Below are 21,984 nucleotides of genomic sequence, written 5' to 3'. Positions count from 1 at the left end.
GCTCCGAGCCATAAGCCCAGAGCCTGACGCGGGGCTCGAACTCACGGACCGCAAGATCGTGACCTGGCTGAAGTCGGACGCTTAACCGACTGCGCCACCCAGGCGCCCCTCATTTTAGTTTTTAATTTGATTTCCCGTGATGACTAATGATGTTTTGTGTCACTTCAGGTGCTTATTTATCATTTGTCCATCTACATTGGCTAAGTGTTCATATTATTTGCCTATTTTTATGGGGTTGTTTGTTGAGTTTTGAGAATTCATTATACATTTTTATATTCTGGATACCTGTCCATTATCAGATATGTGATTTGCAAATATCTTCTCCCAATCTGTGGTTTGTCTTTTTACTCTCTTAATAGTGTTTTTCATGGAACATAAGTTTAAATTTTGTTGAGGTTCCATTATCAGTATTTTGTTTTATTGCTTGTGCTTGTAGGTTTGTATCAATGTCTTTGCCTAACTCAAAGTCACAGAGAATTTCTCTTATGTTTTCTTCTCCTAGTTTTATAGTTTTACGTTTTACATTTAAGTCTGTGACCCATTTTGAGTTAATTTTTATGGAAGGTGTAAAGTATGGGTGACTTTATTTATTTATTTATTTATTTATTTATTTATTTATTTATTACATATGGATGTTCCTATTAATCCATACTATTTGTTAAAAATAGTATTCTTTCTCCAATGTATTGCCTTTGCATCCTTGTGAGAAATTATTAAGCATATTTGTGTGGGTTTATTTTTAGATTCTTCTATTTCATAATCTGTGTTTCTATCAATACCATAGTACCACCCTTAGTTTGCTTAATAGTAAGTCTTAAAATCAGATAGTAAGTTCTCCAAGTTTGTTCTTTTCTTTCAAAATTGTTTCATCTATTGTCATTTCTTTGCTCCCTGTATACATTTTAGAATCAGCTTGTGCATAGCTATAAAAATCCTGTGCATATATTGGTTGGGATTGAATTTTATCTATAATCAATTTGGTGGGATTGACATCTTAACAGTACTTTTCAAATCTAGGAACATGGTATATCTCTCCATTTATTTGCATTTTGGGCTGTGTGTGTGTGTGTGTGTGTGTGTGTTTAATGAGATAAAAGGGAGGAAAAAATAAACAGCAAACTCACCATTGGAATGGTCTTCACATTTTGATTCCCTCCGCAATCTGCATACTCTTCTTACTTTGCATGGTACTTTGGTAGTTTTGTTTATTTATCTTTATTCTTTCCATTATATTTAGTTGTGATTAGTGGGAGAGAGAGCCTGTCATGGGCTTTCTGTATGTTGTTCAGCATTCAAAGTCAGTTGGTTTTAGTTGTGGTTATCTAAATCCTTCTTGCATGGTGATGGAATGGATTGAGGAACATCCAGAAGTGGTTTGTTTGTTTTTGTTTGTGTGTGTGTGTGTGTGTGTGTGTGTGTGTGTGTGTGTGTGTTTTGTGTGTGTGTGTGTGTGTGTGTGTGTGTGTTTTAATTTTTTCAGTTCCAGGGGTGCCTGCGTGGCTCAATCGGTTAAGTGTCCGACTTTGGCTCAAGTCATGATCTACCGTTTTTGGGTTTGAGCCCCGTGTTGGGCTTTGTTCTGACAACTCAGAGCCTGGAGCCTGCTTCGGATTCTGTGTCTCCTTCTCTCTCTGCCCCTCCCCCACTTGTGCTCTGTCTCTCTCTGTCTTTCAAAAGTAAATAAATGTAAAAAAATTTTAATTATTTTTTGGTTTGAATAAACCAATTGTGAGACAATTTTCAAAACATAGGGTTGTTAAATGTAAAGGATACACTTTTTATGTGAAAATTCAAAGGATTTATCTTGGGTAGATAAAGGTTTAGGAGAGAGGGTGGAGCACAGCAAGTCCAATAATATTTATTTAGATTCAGGGGTTTCTTCTATTCTTGACAGTGCTATGGTGTGTCATTTAAAAATAAATGAAATGAAAATTGGTGTGACAATTAGCAGAGTTATTAGGGTCCGTCTGGTGCATTTCTTAGCAGGCTTTGCCTTGCTGACAAATAACAGGAATTAGCACATGACACTGGATTTCACAGTAGTACCATTTATTTAGCCCAAAAGAGAATACAGTTTCTGTGTCCAAACGCATCTCAGCTGACTGAGCACTTTCCAGACAGCATTATCTCCCCTAAATCTCAATGAGGTTTATTATGAAAGAAGCATAAATAGCTTTATCTTCTAATAGAGATAATTATAAAATACTCAATTTTATCTCCAAGAATTGGAAATCACAAAATGTGACCTGTTAAGCACCATATAAATTGCCTATTTTATTTCCTATTTTTTAGGCTATAACACAGAGTCATGCAAAAAGTGTATCTATTCCTTTTCATATTTTCTAGTTATGTAATTCATAAGTCTACAAGGTTGCTTTTACTATAAATCAAGAAGCTATTTTAGAGATCCTCATTCTATTTTTTTTACAAAAGCAGAGTGCTTCAGAGCAGTTCAGATCACTGACTAAAGTGATCCACTAAAGGAAATTTCATCTACAATTACTTGAGATAACTTGAGGATATTAATGGTTTTTTTGTTAGAATAGAAGGTTGGTTCTACACTACTCATTCAGAAGTTAGCCCTATATTGACTTCTGAATAAGATCAAAATTTGTATATTTGTGAAACAAGGAAAGATGTTTAATTTTTTTTGCAGAAGGATTATACTTTTCCCATTAAAACTTTTCAGTGTTTTTAGCAGATAATATCTTACAAGCTGTATTTCTAAATTATATAACCAAATTAGGATGTATAAATATCAATGAGGATTGGAAGAATTCAGGGACTTCACAGAGATTTTATTTTGTATCTCATCCATAAAAGTATGCAAACGTGCAGAAATCCAATAGGTGTACCTTATTGGATATTCATTCATTCAGTCGTTTGTTCATTCATTCACCATTTGTGCCCTAGGACTGTGCTAGTTTTCAGTTTGCAGAAATGATTAATACATAATTCCGTTTTTTTTTTCCAAAAGCCCTCAAGTAGGGCACTGTGAAATGATTTTAAAATAAATTGGTAATTATCTTTTCCAATGAATATTTGGTCTTTCATTAAATCATTCAAATGAGGGTGAGAGAGCAATTACATAGTGCCCATAGGCATCTAATGGATAAAACATGCACAACATATAGTAAATGCTTTATTCATAATATATAGCTATTTGTAGTTTACAAATTGCATTTGAGTTATACATTTAGTTGTCATAATCTGTGTAGATCAGGTATGTGTTGAAAGCCCCATTTATAGTTAAGGGAACTTAAGCAAAAAAGAAGTTGTGTAAATTTACATGCTAGAAACAATTGAGAAATACAGGAGCTGAGACTCCAAGACCAGTGCTCACTTTATAGCAACCCATTGTTTCTCAAAAGCTAAGAGCCTGGCCTGATAATTTAGTATCCTGTGATTAAAATCCTCTTGAAATACTGAGTTGATATTGTTTAGATTACTGAGAAGCTACACAAGTCTCAGTGTAAACGTCGCCTCTCCTGGGAAATTCACCCTGATTAAATGGGTTAGGATTCTCATTGACAAACTAAGTAATTATTCCTTACCATCTTTCTTCCTGGGTAAAATATAATAATAAATTTTGCCAAGATATGCTCTCTTCACTTCTGTATTTACAGTGCCTGCTACAGTGCCTGATACATAGCAAGTTTCAGTAAGAATGGGTTTAATAAATTAATATTTGCCTATATATGAATAGTATATGTTTCTGGGGTTTGGCTGTATATATTTTCTTTTCTTATGAATACTAAAGTGTTTGCCTAGCTCCCAAGTCCATTTGGGTACAAAATAACCATTTTCTTCTCACATTCACAGGATTATACCTTGACAATGTACTTTCAGCAAGCCTGGAGAGATAAGAGACTGTCCTATAATGTAATACCTTTAAACTTGACTCTGGACAATAGAGTGGCAGACCAGCTCTGGGTGCCCGATACCTACTTTCTGAATGATAAGAAGTCATTTGTGCATGGAGTGACTGTCAAGAACCGCATGATCCGCCTGCATCCAGATGGGACCGTTCTTTATGGCCTCAGGTCTGTAGTGTCCATTTCAAAATTGAACTTTTTCTGAATGAAATCGTTATTGATTTTTATTGGAGGGGAATAAATATTGTGATGTTTTCCTTATTACTCCTTCGGTTCTGTGATAAGCAGTTAAATCTCCTATCCAGTAGACATCTGACAGTTTAGGGGAGCATGTATACAAAGGGACTTAGTCCTAGCTAAAAATAATTTTTTCTGAATTATCTTCTAACATCAGCTGCTGATCCTAAAGCTGCTTTCTTTAAGGAGTAAGGATAAACAATCAAAATAGCTGGGCTATAGTGCTTAATTAGAATGGAAACAAATTATGAATGCTGAATACTTGTTTGAGCATGGCAGATTTCTGTTTCATAAATTTCTCCTAAACTGTGTGAATTGGGTCTGGTTCTCTGGTGACAGGAAGGCTTTTTGTGCCCTCTCTCCCTCCAAGGAGTAATCAGGCTTGCAAATAAATAAAGTTGTTATCTGATGTTTACTAATAATGAACTTTCATGTCAGTAAACAGTTGTGGTGCTCTGCTCTTAAAGTGAGGATGGATTGCAAAATAAATGTTTCTTCTTTTAAAGTTTATTTTTGTATTAAAAGCAATAGATGGTTTCCTGAAAGAAAAGGGAAAAAAAAGATATCTATCTTACCCTGAAAAATTACATTATAACAATATAAAGGGTTTCTTTGCATTATTGGGAAGAAGCTCTTAATTCTGAAATGTTACATTTTCTCTGACTTCTTATTACATAAATGTGTGGTTACCCTATCATAATTATGATGGTAGCAACAATGGTATTATTCATTTATTAGGGGTTAGTGGTCAGATATTGAGTTAAATCATCAATGGTTTCCATGCATTGTTATAGTTAATCTGTACAACAATTTCATGAGTTAGAAACTGTTATAATTTTTATTTTCAAATGAGGAAACTGAGGCTGATACAACTTGCCTAAAATCACAAAGAAAGTAAGCTATGAAGATGAGATTTGAACTCAGATCCAAGTTCTGAGTCACAGCTCTTAATCACTACGTGGGGATACTTCTCACTCCCACAGTTTTCTTATCTATTATGTCTTGTTTTCATTATCTGGTATATTCTGACAGTCACATTGTTTACGTGCTTATGTTTATTTTTGACAGAGAGAGAGAGAGAGAGAGAGAGAGAGAGAGCGAGCATGAGCAGGGGAGGGGTAGAGAGAGAGGGAGACACAGAATCAGAAGCAGGCTCCAGGCTCTGAGGTGTCAGCACAGAGCCCAATGCAGGGCTCGAGCTCACTGCGAGATCATGACCTGAGCCGAAGTCGATGCTCAACCGACTGAGCCACCCAGGTGCCCCTGTTTAGGTGCTTATGAACCAGCTTCTTTGTTGATCATATTTTTTAGAGAAAGTAGCATTTGGCTACCAAGGGAGAGTGGGTAAGGGTGAGGAACAGAGGTAGCATGATTGTGCTCTGTGTCAGCCATTAGAGGTAAGAAGATGGACTGGATATGGGCAGTGTTCACATGCGTGTCTTAGAAAATAGAGAAATGCCAAAGAGATAAATTGACTGGCAGTGTCTGCAAAGATTCCACCAAGGTGGTGGGCTTTGAAAATGCTAATGGAAAGAATTGTGTTAACAGTTATATTTTGCTAAATTTACCACTTGGAATGAACAATAAAACATTTGGTGTGGGGTGCTTGGGTGGTTCAGTTGGCTAAGTGTCCAACTCTTGGTTTTGGGTCAGGTCATGGTCTCATGGTTTGTGGGTTTGAGTCCCCCCTGGAGCTCTTGCTGCCAGTGTGGAGCCTGCTTGGGATTCTCTCTCTCCCTCTCTCTCGCTCTCTCTCGCTCTCTGTCAAAATAAATAAATAAACTTAAAAAAAATTAGGTGTCACAAAGACTTTGATGAGAGGGTGACCATGCAGGCTGTGGGGGAGATGGGGGATGAAAAGAGGTTTCAGTTCCCACTTTTTAAGAGTTAAGCACAGAGTGTGGTCAGAATCCTGAAGAAGGAACAAGGAGCCATAGAAATAATGTTATCCACTCGGCAGTAAATGAGGGGGAGGACTGGCAAATGTCAAGTTCTGGCAAAGCACTAGACCTAGTGCTGGAGGCATTTGCCCAGCAAATCACTTAATTTGCACAGCAATCATGCAGAAATTACCCTGAGCTCTTCCCATTTCCTTGCAACACCCACCTTGAAAGCAGAGAACAAGTTGTATTCTCCTTTGTATATCCAACACTGACAAAGTGCCTACACCATAAATATGCTCAATAAAGGTTGTCAATTCTGAATTCACATGCAAAGTTGAATGGATGGGAAAATCAATAATCAAGATGTCTTTGGAACTGAGAAGGAAAAGAGAGCACCAATATAGATGATAAATAAGGCTTCTTTATATCATTATATACTCAGACAAAAATATTGATGACTGCTCAGTCTTATCATTGAGACCAACTATATGACATTGCTGTAACTCAAACTCACAACAATAGAAAATCATCATTCTCTTAACCCCTCTTCTAACAAGGGGTGTCGAACACGGCTGACATGCATGAAATTAACACTACTAGACAGAGAAGGCACATGAATTGTAATTGTTCCAGCAGTTGTATTGTTAATTCTGATTTTGAAATGGATAACAAGTTTTTCAAGAAATTTACAAGTATCCTAGTCCACTTTTTACCGATAAATAATAGAATGATTTATTTCATGGCAAGAAGCTTAATGCAGACCACATACTCCCTTCTCAACTCCAGGAGGTTCATTTGCAATATATAAGTAAAAGGAATTCAATTAAAATTACCATGGTAGGGTTGATTCCACTCTACATAGTCACTTTTCCTATTTACCCTAAAACTCCCCTCCCATTGAGATCCATACACATTGGCAGGGACAAGGAAGGTAGAGAGAACATTCAGAGGATCTGAGTAAATTTCTTTTTGTAGGATTTTCTTTAGTGAAATGTTCAAGCATTAAAACATAGAAAGGAGAAAGTAGTATGCAAAATATTAATGCTTGTTTAATTTTATCATTGGTATATAGGATTTCATTGTGCTGGTCTTTCAATTTTTCTGTAGGTTTGAAAATTTTTATGATAAAATTTGGAAAAGGAAAAATGTTATGTGTCAGAGACCTAGGAATATCTGGTTCTAATATCCAGGAAATATCATTTAAGATTTAAAAGTCTGTAGCCAAGAAATGCTATTTTGATCTCTTGGAGGTAGGGAATCATCTATATATGTTATTTACTTTCAGGAGCTCTGTCTGAAAATGAGATCAGCACATCTCAAAGGTTATGTGACTCAGAGGGTGAGATCCTTGACCATAGACAACCAGGTTAAGCCATAACCCAGGAAGGAGTGGTCAAAACTCTTCAGTTAAAACCTTGATGACCTCCTTATGAAATCAGTTGTCCTTCTGCATGAGTGGTCCTTTGCATCTGATTGTACACAGCAGGAACTCTGAGTGCACTCATACTGATACGTTATGTTTGGAGATCAGGAGCTTTGAGGATAGCGCACTAGCTACTCAGCAGGCTTGCATTAAGATACAGTGGCTTTGAGGAACCACATACATAAATGGATATAAGTGGACAATGCAACCAACTTCCTTAACAAAGTGTAACGATAATGAAACTTAGGTTTTAGTTTGGGCTTTTATAATAAACTTCTCTTTGAACCTTGAGTGCCTTATCCAGGTTTTAATTTCCTCATATATAAAACAGAGGGGGTAAATTAGATGATACCAGTATGCTATGGTTTTTATAACCTGTCATCCTCTGAATCAATAATTAATGAATCTAAAAGAATATATAATCTAACATCAGAGTAGAAAATGAAATTATATATTTGGAGTAGCATAGTAACTGGTAGATAATAAGTGTTCAGTGCTACTATTTAATGAATAAATTAATGTAGGGATATTTGAAGGCTGGCACAAGGAAGGCTTTGCATATCAAGGCCGTTGTTTTATATTATAGAATTATAGCCCAGTTGTCTTTTCACAATTCAGCAAAGTAGGACACCAGGTCCATGGTGTAGAATGAGAAGAGTGTCAGAGAGCAAGTGGACTGAAGAAAATGGGGAAGGTCTATCCCAGGCAGATCTAGAGTGAAAAAGGGAACCACTAAAAAAAATGTATAGTGGAGCCAGTTAACTCCAGCCATTGCATTTGGCAGCGTGAGATCTGGAGCAAGGAAAATGGATGCCTGGCTTGAGACCCAAATGGCAAGGCAGACTTTAAAAGCTGCCCTGTGGGTGCCTGGGTGGCACAGTTGGTTAAGCCTCTGACTCTTGATCTTGGCTCGGGTCATGATTTTGCAGTTTGTGAGTTTGAGCCCTGCTTCGGGCTCTGCACTGATGGTGCGGAGCCTGCTTGGGATTCTGTCTCTCCTTCTCTCTACCCCTTACCCATTTGTTCTCTCCCTCCCTCTCTCTCTCTCTCTCTCTCTCTCTCTCTCTCTCTCTCTGTCTCTCTCAAAATAAATAAACATAAAAAAATGAATGAATAAGTAAGTAACAACTGCTCTGTAGCCCCAGCCCAGTGCCTCATTTGTTGCATGCACTCAGTAACTTTCATTTAATTAGATGTTGTGCAGTTTCTTTTAAAAAGTCTTTCCTTTTCTTCCCCTGATGTCCTATCATGTGTGTCTATTTTCTCAACTTATTTAACAGTCTATGGGATACAGGAATGATTAACAAAAGTTATAAATAGTGCCTTTTTGAAACTTAAATTTATAGTTTGTGGCTAAAGAATAATGAAATCTTTGAATATACATTCTCACCTTCACTCTTGACTGGTTGATAGCTCAATTTCACCAATTTGATTGTAAAATCAGATTCCTCTTGTCTTTAACAATGCGATTTAGAGATTTCTGTCAGGAGATATATATTCCTCTGTCAGGAGGAAGAATATTTTCTCAGGACTAACCCAGTTGGATAATTTGTGACAAATGAGTTTCTAGTTGATGAAGCCAAAGAATTCCTAGCAATTTACAAAGGAAATATTTCAAACAGAGTAACTATATATTATTCTCAAATAAGGTTGGCCCATTCAAATCATTTTCAGAACAGTTCAAGGAAAAATAATATAGAAAATATTGGATTTCTTTTAGGGAATCCACCAAACCCCTACCAGGTAAACACCAGATTTAATCTGTGGTTGGTATTATAAAGAATGCTAGATAGAATTTATATTGTTATTTACTTACAATAGGAAATATTTGTTGGATTTCAAAAAGTAAATGAATAATTACATTAAGCAGAAAATTAGGAGACCTTGTCTTACAATTAATGGTTCTTACAATTACTCATTTAAGTGACTTCTAAATTTTATTCTAGCTCCCCAAATTTCGTATTCCTATGATTTTGCTAATGGGTGGCATAAATATATTAGGTATATATACTCCCACCTTTCTTTGTGTACATAAGCATTTAACATGATATTTCAGTTACTTAGCAATTATATTTATCTCCTTGAATATATCTGATTGATTAAGAAATCAAAACCAAAATCATTACATTCTGGCATACAAAAAAAAACCCTGAATTATCAAATGATGACATCTTTTTTAATGTAATATATATTTTCATTAAAATTTAAGATCTGAATCCAAATTGGACTGCATATTATTTATATCATAAGCATTTTATCAAACATTAGAAACTCTTCAACAAACATAATTAAGACAAAAGACTTCCTATCAGGAGGTGGTAGACATTTATTATTAAAAAATTAGAAAATACAGTTATGAAAATAAAATTACTCTTAATTCTATCACCTAGAGATAAACACTATCTGTACCTTGCTTTATAGTCTTCTAGATACTTTTCTAGTAAAAAAGCTTATAGGAAATTTTTTATAAAACAGATTTACATTTTACATACTATTTTGTGACTTGAATTTTTTTTCTGTGACAAAGGATGTATCATAAACATGTTTTCATGTCACTATAACCCTCCTCACCACCATTCTTTAGCCATTATGGGACATATTTGGGATATATTTCTTTATCCCATACAGGATATGGTTTATGGTTTTCATATAAGGTGAAATATGTGGTTGTTGCTATGAAATTCAGGACTACCGTTTAAAATTTACTTAATATTTTAGTGACAGGCAAATAAAAACTATAAATTGTGGCACAATTTATAGTCTTTTTAAAATTTTTTTTTCAACGTTTTTTATTTATTTTTGGGACAGAGAGAGACAGAGCATGAATGGGGGAGGGGCAGAGAGAGAGGGAGAGACAGAATCGGAAACCGGCTCCAGGCTCCGAGCCATCAGCCCAGAGCCTGACACGGGGCTCGAACTCACGGACCCCGAGATCGTGACCTGGCTGAAGTTGGACGCTTAACCGACTGCGCCACCCAGGCGCCCCACAATTTATAGTCTTATAGTTGTGCTGTTACAATTTGTAGTCTCACTGGTTAAATAGATGACTCTGGAGATGTACTAATGCTGATTTTATTAGGCCAGTTCTTATGGAAAGAATGACTTAGTCTTTCAGTAATAGCTGACCCATCTAAAAATAGCTGTTTGTCTTTTGGTCTGGGGGGGGGGGGGCTTGAGTTCATGTGTCTATACACCTCCCATATGTAATATTAGATCAGAAGCATGTCACTTCTGATTAAAGGTTCACATTCTTAAAGAAAATTTCAGCAGGAAGCAGAAGGCAATTCACCCACCTCCTGCTATGTATGTTCTGTCATTGGGAAAATGGCAAAGGATAATGTTAGCTTGTAATGAATTTAGACAGGCAAGATTTTGTTAATTTTGTCTTCTTCCTCTATTCCTAAAGTTTTACCACAGGATATTAAACAAGCAAATAATCAAGTAGCCATCCCTCACTGAAACATAGTCTATCAAACATTAAAATATCAAGTTCTACTCAGATTTTCTAATTGCTTTAATTAATTTTCATAGAGATAGTGATTGCATTTGGTCAAGCAGAAAAACAGAAATTTTATTAAGAATATCAGTCCTAATGGCCAGGGTGCGACGCCCTGCTCTCTAGACTTTCTCATTCTTCTGAGAAGGAAAAATCATCTTCATCTTTCTCCAACTCTGTGGGAAACAGTGTATGCAATCATAGTGTTTTATAGAATATATCCAGTCCAAGGAGCTATAAATAATTTTTTTAGTGTTTATTTACTTATTTTGAGAGAGAGAGAGAGAGAGGGTGCAAGCAAGGGAGGGGCAGAGAGAGAGAGAGGGGGAGAGAGAATCCTGAGCAGGCTCCTCACTGTCAGCCCAGAGCCTGATATGGGGCTCGATTTCATGATTTGTGAGATCATGACCTGAGCTGAAATTAAGAGTTGAATGCTTAACTGACTGAGCCACCCAGATGCCCTGAACTGTAAATAATTTTATAGAGATTTCTTGCTTATTATTTTCCCTATTTAGAAATATTAGCTGACATCTTCAAGTTCACCTCCTTTTTTAGGAATGAGAAGAGGGAGGTTCAGAGAGGGAAGGGACTATGTCTAATATCACACAGTTAATGGCAAAGCACAGAGTAGAACACCAGACTCCTAACTCTTAATCCAGGGCTTGTTATTGCTGCTGCTGCTGCTGCTGCTGCTGCTGCTGCTGCTGCTGGAGTCATTTGGTTGCATGGAGTCATCATTGACTGACGTCAGCAAATAAGTCAATTCCTAATCGAAAAGAGTAGAATCAGGATCACACCATTCTTTGGACTTGAGACATGGAGGCAGTGTGTATTTAGCAGCCCTAAGAAATAATCTAGGGCTCTTTCTGTTGCCACATTTTGCTGGACTGTTAGATAAAAAAAAAATTAAAGAGGAAAAGAAAGTCTGCCCACTATCTTCTTCTTAACTTTTACTGACTCATAGTGTTTCAGTAGTCAGTGGGTCTCATTCACTGCCAGCTGAATGGGTCCCTAGTTGTCCTCATGTCCACTGATTTCAGTCACACGACAGCTGTAGATGTGGCAGCCCTGAAACCAAAGCTGTGAAAGAACTTCTGGGGAAAAGAATGACCAGAGACTCCAGGGGTTTCAAAGAAGGGCAGAAACCAGCCCTATGCCCAATGAGAACATACGTCTTATATTGAAGACAAAGGAGTGCCATGGAACTGGGCCTTGTCTCCAAAGGAAAGAAGCCTTAAAATCGCTGAGGACACATTATTCATAGGCTCGTGAATGTATCTGTATACAGCAACGCTATACATAACACATTTTGGGGGTAGCACTTGCATATTCCTGATTTCATTGGGAGTGAACTCTCTAGGCCACAAAAATACTGTCAGCATGGAAAGAAGCCAGATCTTCACTTTTTAATTTAATATAATTTAATTTAATTTGATTATTTAACTTATTTTATTTTAAGCAAAGTATTTCCTAGTGGATGATTAAAATTATAGCTGTTACATATATGTTTGTATACAGGTGTTTATCTCTATTTATAGATATAAATATGCAAATGTATCAATTTATAGGTATATAAGTATGTGTACATATGCATATGTGTGTATATATTTGGACATATATATATCAGCAACAGGTTTTTTTCCTCTGTCTTATGTTAAAACTGAAGAAAACAGAAGGGACTTATAATTCTGACCTTCAAACAGTGTAGATTGTCCTCAGCATTAAAGATAAAGTCTTCTCCAGTGACGTTTGGGGTAACTTTTGTAACACTCTGATTTCATGAAAATGGTGAATTTTGTTGGCAGCTTTTGCTGGCAACTTGCTTGGCAAATAAGCAAAATACAGTTAACCTAGATAGTCTTTGTAAGGAGTTAGCTCCTGTCAGATTTTTAATTAGACAAAGACCTTTCAAGTCAAATATAAATGAGCACTTGTTTAATTAAGAGAGTGATTACCTGCTATTGGTAGTAGTCGTGGTAGGAGCAGTAGTAGTAATGTGTATCAAGTACTTTCTATATGTCATGCCCTGAATTATCTGCATTAAACAACCCTGTGAAGGAGGCTACTGTTATTTCCATTTTATAGTTGAGAATACTGAAGCTTTGGAGAAGTAAATATCTTGCTGGTTGGTTTGAGGCTCAGAATTGAACTCAAAGCCCATGATCTCAGTCACTTCCTCAGACTCTGCAAAAATACAGTATCTGTCCAGGTAGATGGATGCAAAAGACCCTTAGGGAAAGCAGGTACTGAAAATCTTGACGGAAGAAGAATGGAGAGCCCAAATTTCCAATGCTCATAAAAGGAGCCTCCCCCTAGAGAGACTGTCCTAGTCGCTATTCGTAAATAAATAATTATGACTTTCTCAGTCTTAAACAGGCTCCATGATGGGGATTTGTGCACTGTTTTTGGCTACCCTGTAGCCATTTCCATATTTACAGCACGTATAGTATATCCCTCAGGTGTAAGTTAAGATCATCACCCCTACTTTCATCCTTTATCCTTGGGGGATTTTCTGTTGTACAATTTAGATGCAGAAAGTTATTTTTGTTTCATGTTTTTGAATCCTCAAGTTCAAGGAAGTTTGAATTGAAGTTCAGTTTGAATTGGGGGTATAGGGATTTTGAAATTCTCTTCTTTTCCAGAATAATATAGCCATGTTGTGGAGTTCGGTTGCAGGCTAAGTAAAAAGCAGCCACTTCAAGATTAGATTAAATCTCAGCCAAAGATGTAATACCTTAGTAGAAGTGAGAAGGCCACCTAGCTTTTTGGCTCCTAGGAGCTCTGAAAGCCACTCTAGAGTTACTCTGTCCAGCTTTCTGCCGGATTGAACATGCTGTATTCCTCATAATCTGGGAAGGAATTACCCCAGTAACCTGTACACTTTCATGTCAAGAATTCACAGATGTCATTCTTACACTAAGATCCTTGACCCTAAGTCTACCATCAATACTCATCCTGGAAGGGGGGACAGAGAAAGTACTAAGCTTAGTCATACTTCTGACTTTCAGGCAACTAGAAAAGTACCTTTGTCTATAAGACTATTAGGGAAGATCCCAGAGTACACTGAAGAAAATCTGTATTTGTTTTGTGGCATAAGTAAAAAAAAAGATTTATTTCACTGAAGTGTTTTTCAGCCTATTCCCCATGGAGAAGAAAAAAAAAAATTAAAGGAGATAAAAGGCAATGTAACCTAAGGATATAATCTCTAAAATTTTTTGTTAAAGGACTTTTGGTTAAAGTTTTAATGCCTTGATTTGCTAAATGGTTAGTAAGAGAGGATTTCTTGTGTATCCTTACCTTTTTATTCTGGAGGTCACAAATAAAAGCAAACCTTCCTTTTGGAAACCAGGCCAGTATAATAGCTTAAAGACTCAAATCACAGTCACCACATTATGAAATGCTCAAGCTATTTTACTTCTCAGAAGTAGCCCATTATCTGCACTCTTATGGACAGAATAAAAGGCAACAAAATGCTAACTGGCCATAAATCCTTGGAGGAAGATATTAATTCCATGTTGGGTTGTTCTCACTAGCCATAATAGAGAAAATAATTAGGACTTTTATTTTAGCAGCTGTAATAGTCTAACAACTAAGGGAAACTGAAAAAAATCAGGATAAAGACCAAAACTTCTTGTGGCATCAATATGCTGGGAGGCATTTTCCATCACTGCATAGTGAGGCCACAGAACACAGGACAAGCAGTGTTACCCAAGGATCAAGAGCCTGGGTTTGGGATCTGACTGCCTTGTTTCAAGGACTTCCTCTGTCACAAATTAGCTATGCTTCATCTTTCTGACATTCAACTCCCTTGTCAGTGATGTAGGGCTTTAGAGTACCCCCACCTTATAGGATTACTGGGGAGATTAAGTGAACAAAGATTTGTAAAGCACTTAGTAGAGTCCTCAGCACACACTGACTTCTTTGTAGAGATTAATTGCCATTGTAAGAATGCCACATGTGTCTAACTTTGACGATCCTGCTATTTTCTGTCGTGATTAGTACCAGATGATATTTGGCAAGAGGGGATAGTGGTGTTAAATCCTTATTATGTACCAACACTGTGCTAGGGTACTGGGGTTACACAAAGACACATGAGACAACCAAAAATTGAGACTCAAAACCTGGAGTTTAGTGGGATGAGAAGATATGTAATAGTGAGATGAAGAGCAAAGTAGGATAGGATAGTGCAAGAGGGCCAGGTTCTGGAGTTTGGGTTTTTTTTTTTTTGTAGGTTTTGTGGCTTTTTAAAAAGTTACCTACCAACTTTAAATTGAAAATAATATCATTTAACTTATGGGAATATAATCAGAATTAAATAATGTAACTTAGGTGAAACAGCCAGCCCCAGTAGGTGGGTAATAAATACTTGTTGTGGTCTTATTCATTGCTGCAGTTACCAAGATAATGGCAACCATCAAAATCAATTAGGCACATGCTGTATATCATTTGCTGCTCATTTGTTATACCTTCTGATCCTCAAATAATCCCATCTGGCAGATATTCATATCATTCCATTTTTATAGAAAAGGAAACTGAGGGGCGCCTGGGTGGCGCAGTCGGTTAAGCGTCCGACTTCAGCCAGGTCACGATCTCGCGGTCCGTGAGTTCGAGCCCCGCGTCAGGCTCTGGGCTGATGGCTCGGAGCCTGGAGCCTGTTTCCGATTCTGTGTCTCCCTCTCTCTCTGCCCCTCCCCTGTTCATGCTCTGTCTCTCTCTGTCCCAAAAATAAAAAAAAAAAAAAAAAAAAAAAAAAAAAAAAAAGAAAAGGAAACTGAGACCTAGACAAATCCAGTAACTTGTTCAAAGCAGCACAACTTCACGTGTCAAGCCTGGGAATAGAATTTAAGCTGTTTGACTCTAGAGTTTATGCCCTTCATGTTCTAATAGGTTTAATGCAGGGGAACGGCCCAGTGCATGGCCTAGGAGGTAGCAGAGCAGACACAGACTCACTTAGAATTTTCATTAGACTGATAGCTGATTGCTGTTAGTAATGGTGACTACCCTAATGTTAGGAATGTCTGTGTAGTGTACTCAAAGGAAGCATGAGAAAATACTAGTGTTTTAATTTATGTTTAATGAAACAAGGCCATTGTAGTCAAGTGAATTTCTGAACCCTCAATTCATTTATCCATCAGTCCACCCAATCAGCTGCCATGTAAGCACTTCTTATTTCTCTAGGTGGGGAATGGGGGTGCAGAAGTGAATAAGCCAGACATAGTCCCTAACTCCAGAGGCATGTACTTAATAAAGGAAACATATAAACAACCTGCAAAAAAAAAAAAGAGGCTATTTAATAATAAACTTGAGGATTGCAAATTGTTATAAATTCCATGAAGAAAATTAAACAGGATGAATGATCTGATAAAGAGTGATGGAGAAGGGGGGTGGAATCCTATCTGAGGAGTGACATCTGAATCAAGATGTTATTTATCAAGACCAACAGGCAGAAATCTGAGCAATGATCCAGTTAGAACAAAAGCACCATGGTCCTAAGGACAGAACACACTTATGTGCTCACAGGAAGAAAATTAAGTAATGCTGCTTTACCCCAAATTTCTGTTTCCTCTCTATCACATTTCTGCATTTTGTGTGCTTTATAACTAAATGCATTTTTCATAAACACTATACTAATAGTAAACAGTAAAATAAATAAAAATAAAACAGTAAAATAGTGTTTACTATTGGCCATGTTACGATAAATGATAATCTCCATGAGAGCAGAGACCTCTATTTTTTCCCCCTGCTGTATCCCAGCAACTTGCATAGTGCCTGTCTCAGAAGGGTCAGTGCAAAACTATTTGTTGAATGAATGTCTGCAAGAATGAATAAGTAATAGTGGTTTCTCCACAGTACTTCCTATCTTATCAGTGTAACTACCTGACTTTGTTTATCAGTTAGAGGGGATCCTGTGGTCTCTGGAGGCTTATCTCAAATTGATTTATCATTCAGTCTCAATGCAAGCAACTCAGGCAAAATCACATCTAATGTTTTTAAAGAATGGATTTGCATTCTGAGGTAAATTAAGAAGAAAGAGAAGCATAAAATCAAATCGGTATCATGGAGAACCCAATTACCAAAGATTATTATGTTTTAATGAGGTGAAAAAATCTGATCGTCCTACCTAGTAGACACCGTGTGCATTTCTCTTTATTAGTGGGGAGAACTACGTTACCAGTGAGATGGTACTAGAGGTGATACCGGTTCGACAGATGATAAGAAGTCATTCTGAAAACAAAGACAGGATCAGCATTTATCATGAATTCAATTTTCCAGGTTGTGACTTAAATGCAAATGAGTTGACTGTGTAGAAATTTCCATTGGTGTAGTATTTTCGTATGTTATTTTATTATTTGCAGTCCCAGTGGTGTCTTAAAAGATACACAGAGATGTGAAGGTGAAGAGAGTTGTATAAATGTGGAATTTAGGTGACCCATATTAGCCTTCTACCACATAATGAGTCAGTGAGAAAACACTTTCTAATGAGAACTAGTGCTTTTCAGACACATACCTCGAAAAATTCATTATGGCTGAGTTAAAGGGAATGTTCTTTTTTATTTGTGATTATCAAATATTTTATGATTAAAATGTGTATAGTTTCTCATTGATTTGTTTAGCAAATAGCATATCCTTATGTTATTTGAACTATCTTGTTTATATTTCAGTGTGTGTGTTTGTGCACATGTGTGTGCACGTGTATGTTTTCTCTGTGTGATAGGAGGCAAGGCAGGAAGTGGGAAGAGTGAGGGTTGACTACCATGTGGAAAAAAGAAGCATTTTTATTGCTCATAACAATGTTTTTCCCAAATCATAAGTATTTTAGCCCTTTTGGCTGGAATCCATGGGTTGGAATCCATGGGTTGATCTAACTTCCTGTGGGAAGTTAGACATATGGGACACAAGGGTCAGCCTTCTGCCCATGTAATAGGGGTTTATGGTGTGACAATGAGAAACATTTCACCGCATCCCCAACTGGCCCTTTCTTAGCTCATTTAGTATGTGACAACTTTGTATATCTCACTACTTCACTAACATTATTCACTAATGGTTGGTTCATGGATCCTTGTTAAGTTACTTAATCTCTGCACAGTCATCACCCAGTCATGAAGGGATGAGACAACCCATAGGTCTGATCTTTATTTGTTGGAGGGTGGAGTTACTCTCAAGGAGGAAAAGTTTGTGTCAGCTGCATGGGTGGCCTGGGACTGGGAAAGGATGCACACTGAAAGAACAGAGGGGAAAATCAACACAGGAGTGAAAATGCACTTCTAAAATCTAGGCATAAAACAAGTAGTATTTTAGTCTGAGAGGCCAAGTTTCAAATAATATGGATTACCTGACATTCCAATTTGAGAACACTAAGGATTGTGGAATCACCTACGAGGCTGAATTTGGTCTATGTCATTGGATGGGTTTTAGGGTTTTTTTTTTTAATGTTTATTTTTGAGGGAGAGAGAGACAGAGTGTGATTAGGGGAGGGACAGAGAGAAAGGGACACAGAGAATCTTGAAGCAGGCTTCAGGCTCTGAGCTTTCAGCACAGCGCCCGACGCGGGGCTGGAACCCACAAACCTTGAGATCCTGACCTGAGCCAGAGTTGGAAGCTTAACTGACTGAGCCACCCAGCGCCCCGAATAGGTTTTAGTTTTAGTGCTTATTTCATTATGCAAATCTCAGACATCTTAGATGAGGAAGAGGCTATATTGCGGAGTTACTTTTCCTTTATTTGTGATTTTGTTCTTTTTGATTGATGCTCAGGCTTCTGTTTCCTCCAACATGAGTGGGATGCTAGGCTCAATTTCATCTTTTGTTGTATTTTAAAAATTGTGTAAAATCAAATTACTATTCTTTAGTGAAAATCTTCTTTCATTTCAAAAAGCTTTTGTCCTTGCAAGTTTCCAGCTTTTCTAAGCATGGATAGAAAAAAAAGTGTAAAATATACATGGAGCCAAATTTCCAGAGGTCATTAGTGTAATTGCTGACTGCTAAGATTTGGTAGGGGTTGAGTGACAGGGCAAGGTTTAATTCCATATTTCAGGTTCTGTCAGCTGTTGCACACACAATTTCGTTCAGGAGTATGTCAGGGTATGGGCTTACTTAAGCAGACAACATTCGCTACAGACTAGACACTAAACATGAATGTATTCCTTATGTGAGCCATGACCTTTCTGTGCTTTAAAATGTAGTTTGCAAACCCTCATATATTTCCTCCACTGCTCTGTGTTAAAGAGAACTGACTGCATCAGGAGGGATTTAGGGACACCAGAATTTTTTACTTCTCTGGATACACCATCTGCATGAGCAGATGGGGAAACATGTCACAAGGCTAGAGGGGGACTCCAAATCAAAAAACAGGAGAAACAAAGATGAAATGCAATGGCAGGGTAGAGCAGATGAACGCCAGTGGCTGGGAATTCTTTGCAATCTGACCCAGGTAATGGTCACTGAGTAGCTGCTACCCATGGAATACAAAAGTCCCCAGAACAGTGATGCTCTCTGCACTGCTGTGGGCAGATTGCTCAGCAATGGAAGGGAGCATACACACCCATTTCTCTCTGCTGATGGGAAGAGATCTCTGGTACTGTTAGTTAAAATTCCTCATAGCAGATAGCAAGCTTTCGTTTCCATTAAGCTTTCCTTGGGGCAACTGACCATGTGCTGGTGGGAGAAGATTCTACATAAGACTAGATTTGAATACCTTCCCAAAATTGATTGACAAATTGCCTGTACTTTTGCTTATAACATTTTATTTATTTCCACGTTTTTAAAAATTTTTTTCATTCATTTATTGCTCATTCAAACATTCATTTTAATTCACATTTATTTAGTAGTTATTTTGTGCCAGGCACAGTATACTAAATACTTCATATACTTTAACTCTTAAGAAGTAGATATTTTTTACACAAGAGAAAACCGAAGCTCAAAAAAAACTAATGTGCTTAATGTCACACAGCTAGTGATTGCAGAGCTGAATATTGGATCCAAGTGTATCTGACTTATGAAATTCTAACAGTCACTCTATATTGCCCTTTTTACCTTTCTCTGGACACATAGGTTATTACAACTGATAAAAATTAGTCTTCATATTTGAAGATACATAACTTGTGAATGATTTGCTTTCCTAGCTATGGCTCCTACATTATAGGAAAAAAATCTTGTAAATTTAAATTCTAGCCACATATTTTGTAGACAAAAGATTTTGTTCATAGATTATTCAATTTAAAACATCATTGTTCTATGTCTGCTATGTCTATAGGCTGTATGAGCTGATAGGATTTGCAGCATGACTGTTGACATTGTTGTAAAGTCGTGTCTATAAAATGATGAGGCATTGGAGGTTTGAAAAATTATTGGGTCCTCTGCCCAGTATTTTATATGTATTCATTCAAGAAAGTCATTTCTCTCCCTCTCTCTCTCTCTCTCTCTCTCTCTCTCTCTCTCTCTCCTTTCCTTTTTAATTTTTTAATGTTTATTTATTTTTGAGAGACAGAGAGAGAGAGACAGAGCATGAGTGGGGAAGGAGCAGAGAGAGGGAGACAGAGAATCCAAAACAGGCTCCAGGTTCTGGAGCTGTCAGCACAGATGCAGGGCTCGAACTCACAAACCGGGAGACCATGACCTGAGCTGAAGTCAGACGCTCAACTGACTGAGCCACCCTGGCGCCCCTCCTTTCCTTTTTTAGTAAGACTAAGAGTTTGTCTTCCAGGTACGTAAATAATAAATGCTAGTGATCAAAGATTTGAAAAGTAGAGTATTTTAAAAAGTATCAAATTTTGAAGAAAAAAATACCTTCAGAGATACCTATCATTGTCAGGTTCCCTTCTGTATTCTTTGAATGTTTTTTCACATAAAACTGTGATTATGTTATATGTCCATTTCATAATTTTCTTTATTCACTTAATATTATTCCTTCATTTTTCTGCAGTATGACTTTGAAGCTACTTAATCTCTTATATTTGGAGGTGATGCTGTATGTTGCCAACCCTCTACTTCAGCATATTTAAGTGGGTTTCAGCTTTTAACTACAGTCATACCTTGTTTTATTGTGCATCTCTTTATTGTACTTCACGGATAACTGCATTTTTTTTTTACAGATTGGAGGTTTGTAGCAACCTGTATCAAACAAGGCTATTTGCACCATTTTCCCTCTAGTATTTGCTTACTTCATGTCTCTGTGTCACAGTTTGGTAATTCTCACAATACTTACAACTTTTTCATGATTGTTATATTTGTTATGGTAATCTGTGTTCAGTGATCTTTAATGTTACTATTTTAATTGTTTTGGGGCATCACACACTGCACCCCATAAGTTGGCAAACTTACTTGATAAATGTTGTGTGTGTTCTCACTTTTCTACCGAGTGTCCGTTTCCCCCAGGTGTCCCCCTTTCCTCAAGCCCCCATGTTTCCTGAGACACAACAGTATTAAAATTAGTGTTCTAGTGAAGGGAAGAGTCACATGTCTCTCACTTAAAATCAAAGGCTAGACATGATTTAGCTCAGTGAAAAAGGCATGTCAAAAGCTTAGATATGTGGGAAGCTCAGCCTCCTGCACCAGCTTCCCAAGTTGTGAAAGCAAAGGAACAGCTCTTGAAGGAAATTAAAAGTGTTACTCTGTTGAACACACGAATGATAAGAAAGTAGAACAGCCTTATTGCTAATATGGAGAGAGTTGTAGTAGTCTAAATAGAAGATCAAATCAGCCACAACGTTCCCTTAGGCCAAAGCCGAATGCAGAGCAAGGCCCTAACTCTCTTCAATCTATGAAGGTTCAGAGAGGAGAGAAGGCTGCAGAAGAAAAGTTTGAAACTAATAGAGGTTGGTTCACGAGGGTTAGGGAAAGAAGCCATCTTCATAACAGAAAAGTACAAAGTGAAGCAGCAAGCGCTGAGGTAGAAGCTGCAGCAAGTTATTAAGAAGGTCTAGCTAAGAGAGCTGATAACGTGACTACACCAAACAACAGATATTCCATGTAGACAAAACCGCTTTCCATTAAAAAAAATACCTTCTAGGATATCCATAGCTAGAGAGGAGAAGTCAATGCCTGGCTTCAAAGCTTTAAAGGATAGGCTGAT

General features: G+C 37.2%; 1 protein-coding gene across 4 annotated transcripts in view; it reads left to right on the top strand.

Moving 5' to 3' along the window:
• Positions 1-21,984, top strand: part of GABRB2 (gamma-aminobutyric acid type A receptor subunit beta2) — a 247,237-nt gene that overhangs the window by 75,861 nt on the left and 149,392 nt on the right. For all 4 annotated transcript variants that reach the window (XM_058722442.1, XM_058722419.1, XM_058722431.1 and 1 more), the window contains one exon: positions 3,823-4,043. In XM_058722442.1, the coding sequence (XP_058578425.1) occupies positions 3,823-4,043 (221 nt within the window). The remainder of the gene's footprint in view (positions 1-3,822; positions 4,044-21,984) is intronic.

The sequence above is a fragment of the Neofelis nebulosa genome, chromosome 1 (genome assembly GCF_028018385.1).
Source record: "Neofelis nebulosa isolate mNeoNeb1 chromosome 1, mNeoNeb1.pri, whole genome shotgun sequence".
NCBI classification, from domain to species: Eukaryota; Metazoa; Chordata; class Mammalia; order Carnivora; family Felidae; genus Neofelis; species Neofelis nebulosa.
The sequence above is the reverse complement of the archived record's forward strand: the minus strand, read 5'-3'. Positions and strand labels throughout refer to the sequence as shown.